Here is a 3,856-nt window from a genome sequence, read left to right as displayed (position 1 = left end):
GCCCTCTGGTGAGGCCCGCCTGCCTGCCAGTGCAGAGTCCTGCCTGCATGGCTTCATAGTGGTAACGGGCTTGAGTGCCATGGAGGGAATGGTCTGTCTAGGCACAGCTGGATCTCCAAGCCCAGCACGTACCAGTGGTGAGCCATGCTGGGCAGTACCGTGGTGAGTTGAGCTTGGCCACTTTTCACCAGAAGCAAAATGAAACCGCCCTCCTCCTGAGGGTCTGCATCCTCAAAACATCCACCACCGCCCCAGCACTGCTTTAGGAACCTTTATTTTTAAAAGGAGTCTTCCACACTTCACCCCACTCTCAAGAGGACTAATGCAGGTGAATCTCCCCCATCCCATCCCAGCCAGGCTCTGCCAGCCGGGCAAGGCAAGAGACAGTTCCTTCACACTACAGCCCACAGGCTGGGGCAAAGCCACAGCTGGGGTCTCTCTCCTGGAGGAGGGGGCCAGGCAGTGAGCACCGGAGAGAGGCTGGAACCTGGATCTTCCTGCACAACTGCTCTCAAGTTACACTGACTTTGCAAACAGAGGCACAATATGAGCCAGACAACCCTGACAAAGCCCCTTTGTGTGCAAAGGGCAAAGGTAGAAGAGATGGGAACAGAGGGCCTGGGCGTCCTGCAGCATAATCTAAGCTTCCACAAAGGAAAGGGAGAGGCAGGGCCAGCCCCAAGCTCGCACAGGCTGCTGCCAGCTTCTCAGCTCAGAAGAGAGTTCGGGTACCGTCTGGGATAGAGAGATAAGGGAATTAGGCTGCTCTCTTCAGCTAAGTAGCTGCAATCAGTCACAGCTACAGGACTGATCCCAAAGGAATTGCAGCGAGACAGCATGTAGAGTGCTGCAGCTGCCAGCGTGTGTCACACGGAGCTGTGCCACGCTGGCATTTAGCATCTGACTGAGCCCAAAGCAGCAGGACTCAGTGACCCCACTGCAAGAAACATTCCCAGTTTCTCACAGGCAGAGCTTGGAGGCAGCACCCAACCCACTGAGCAGAGAACGGGCAAGGAAAGACCGTGTGTGTCCCTGCCCACCACTCCACCACCACTCCTAGAGGATCAGGGAAGTAGAAGTGAGGTTATAAAGGAGCCAAGCAAACCAAAACCAAAGTGCTTTGGGCAGGGAGCAGTTCTGTAGTCCTGTAGTGCAGCCAGCACTTTCATCTGCAAATGCACCCGGCATTTGCTCCTCCACTGGGGCACATGCAATTGCACTCGCTAGAAATAGCCAGAAAGCCTGCCCTGGCTTCAGATGAGATCCCCCAACCCCAGCCACCCAATGGACTCTTCCAGATGCTGCCACAGGGAGGCTTCAGAAAGGAGCAGGCTTCCATACTGCCAGGCAGGGCAGGATGCAGCTTTCCCCTCCTCATGCACCCAAGGCTTGGGATCCCATTGTGCTTCTCCCCTTCATGCAGTGTCACTCCGTACCAGTGCCGAGGGGGAGGAAGTCCTTGCCATGGGTGGCTGAGGGGCATCATCAGCCCCGGCTTTTGAGGGGATCTTGTGCTCTCGGGGTGGGGTGGGAGGGGGGAAGGTGGGGCTCTGCAAGGCATCTGAGTACATCTCGTCCTGGACACAGGGACGCTGCACAACCCTTTGCAGCAACGGCTTGAGCAAGCCTACAGTCAGCTGGTTCCCCTCACTGGAGAAGGGCACTGGGTCCTCCTGGGAGTGAGGGAGGTGCTGCAGGACCACGGTGAGGATGTCCGAGGTGGTGAGCTCTGCAGGGCACAGCAGCCACAGCGTGTCCAGATAAGGGTCCAGCTCCCGGTGCTGGGCAAACTCCGCCAGCAGCGTGGTGAATATCTCCTTGTTAAGCAAGGGGCTGAGCTTGGAGAACTTCTCTGCCACCTCCACCACCCGCTGCCACCGCTTCAGGCGGATGAGAAGGTGCAGAGCTTGCAGCACGGCCTTAGGCCTCTTGCTGCAGAGCAGCAGTTCGAGCTCCATCTCATCATTCGCCTCGCTGCACTTGTTCTTCCTGGCCAGTACTCCCAGTGCTCTCTTGTACAGTGGCACCCGGCCCTCTGGGCCCTCCTTGCTGCTGTATGCCCAAGAGATGCTAACGTACTGCTGGGTCAGCTCCACAAAACTGGGCAACCACTTGGGTTTGAACCTCAGGAAGGAGGCGCAGATGAGCTCAAAGAGTGGGACCACCCCATTCTGACCCACCTCCTCCTGCTGTGGCCCTCCCAGGACCTTCTTCCACACCTCCGGGGTGGCCCTGGCTACTAAGAGGCCGTCCCCATTCTGCTGCAGCTGCAGGCAGCTCCTCGTGGCCTTCCAGGCAGCCTTGGGGAAGGAGGCAAAGATGGAGTTCAGGTAGGCCAAATTGTCCTTGTCCATGTCAGAGTGCAGAACACGGCTGACCTCCTGCTCCACCAGTTCCTCGCAGTAGCTTTCCACCTCACTCTCTGGTGCACACACCACACAGGTCTTGAGGAGCTCCAGGCTCATGTAGCTCTGCAGCTCCAGGCTCATTGTGCTCAACAGCTTGGCATAAGTGTCTTGGAGGCCTCGGGCTGGCTTCTGCTTCTGGCGGAGGCTGTGCTGCAGGATGGCAGCGAGGGCCACAGGAGCCTGGAACACACCACCTTTCTTCAACTTCTCCACCGTCAGCTTGGAGCTGCTGAGGCTCCTCCTCTGGTAGTATCTGCAGGCCTCCTCGAACACCATCTCCACCAGGCACGGCTCAGGTCTGCTGCTGTCCTCAGGTTTGGAGAAACTAAAGCCGTAAATGCCAGTTTGAGTGAGGAGCTGGATGCTGTCCTCCTCTCCCGGGGACTCCAGGAAATGCACCTCTTTCATGCTTAGGATTTTCTTTTCTATGAGCCTTCCACTGTTCTGGTCGACGAGGTACAGGACCCCAGCCAGCATGCAGGCCAGGATGCTGCCAAAGGTCTTCAGCTGGACAGAACTTCCTTGGGCCAGGGGGCCCCCCTCCAGGTCAAAGATATGCCTCTGCGTCCCATCTGGCTCCACCATGTTCACAGCACCCTTCGTGCTCACCAGCAGCAGACCCTCACTGTCGGACACAGCGGAGGTGTGAATGTCCAGAGGTGCCAAACCTGAGAGAAGACCCACGGAACCAAGCAGGAGCTTCCTGAAGTCTGACTCGCTGCTGGAGCGCAGCACCTTGCTGTGGATGAAGCCTGCAGAGGGGGCTGTGATGGTGAGCTTTGCCTTCTCGGGATGCCAGATGAGCAGGAATTTCGAAGTGGTGGCAAAGCTGGCAGCGGCAGGCACCAGGAAGACGTGCTGAGGGGAGGCCAGGACCTGGTACTCAGGGCTATTGTGCAGGACTATCCTTACAGTGCCCAGCCGCACGCCTTGGTCCCCCACCTCCAGAGCCCGGGTGCAGACACAGAACCTGAAGGCACACTTGCTCATGTCCGAGTGGGCATCCAGGGGAGGCCTCTCCTCACACCACACCAGGCTGGCTCCCTGGCTGCACACGGAGATGATTCGTGCCCGGGCACCCTGGCAGAGCTCCAGTGTCTGCAGCAGCTGCCAGCCCAGGGCCACCACGAAGTGCCAGACCTCGGTCCGGCCGTGTTCCCACACAATGGCCAGTACCCAGGAGCCCAATGTCACAGGGCTCTGCAGGAAGAGCAGTCCCGCAAGAGCTGGCTGGGGCGGCTGCCAGTTCCTCTCCAGGTCGGCTCCACTGATGCTGTGACGCTGGAAAGCCACCACCCGGGGCAGGGGGGGCGGCCGGCTCTTCTGCAGGACCAAAAGGTGCTGCCCATCGGGGCTGGACTGGACACGGCTGGGCTCTTCTCCCTGGCACAGCAGCTCCTGCAGCCAGTGGGCTCGGGTGGAGCCACTGGAGGCGGGGACACTCCGGC

The 3,856-nt window shown here is 59.1% G+C and overlaps 1 protein-coding gene across 1 annotated transcript in view; it reads right to left on the bottom strand.

Annotated features, from left to right (window-relative positions):
* Positions 1-291: 291 nt before the first annotated feature.
* Positions 292-3,856, bottom strand: part of HPS6 (Hermansky-Pudlak syndrome 6) — a 5,227-nt gene continuing 1,662 nt past the window's right edge. Inside the window, exon 2 of the mRNA XM_009323292.1 lies at positions 292-3,834. Within this exon, the coding sequence (XP_009321567.1) occupies positions 1,416-3,834 (2,419 nt within the window). The 3' untranslated portion in view covers positions 292-1,415. The remainder of the gene's footprint in view (positions 3,835-3,856) is intronic.

Source organism: Pygoscelis adeliae, unplaced genomic scaffold (assembly GCF_000699105.1).
Source record: "Pygoscelis adeliae isolate BGI_AS28 unplaced genomic scaffold, ASM69910v1 Scaffold294, whole genome shotgun sequence".
Classification (NCBI taxonomy): Eukaryota; Metazoa; Chordata; class Aves; order Sphenisciformes; family Spheniscidae; genus Pygoscelis; species Pygoscelis adeliae.
Note: the sequence above shows the minus strand (reverse complement) of the source record. Positions and strands in the feature narration are given on the sequence as shown.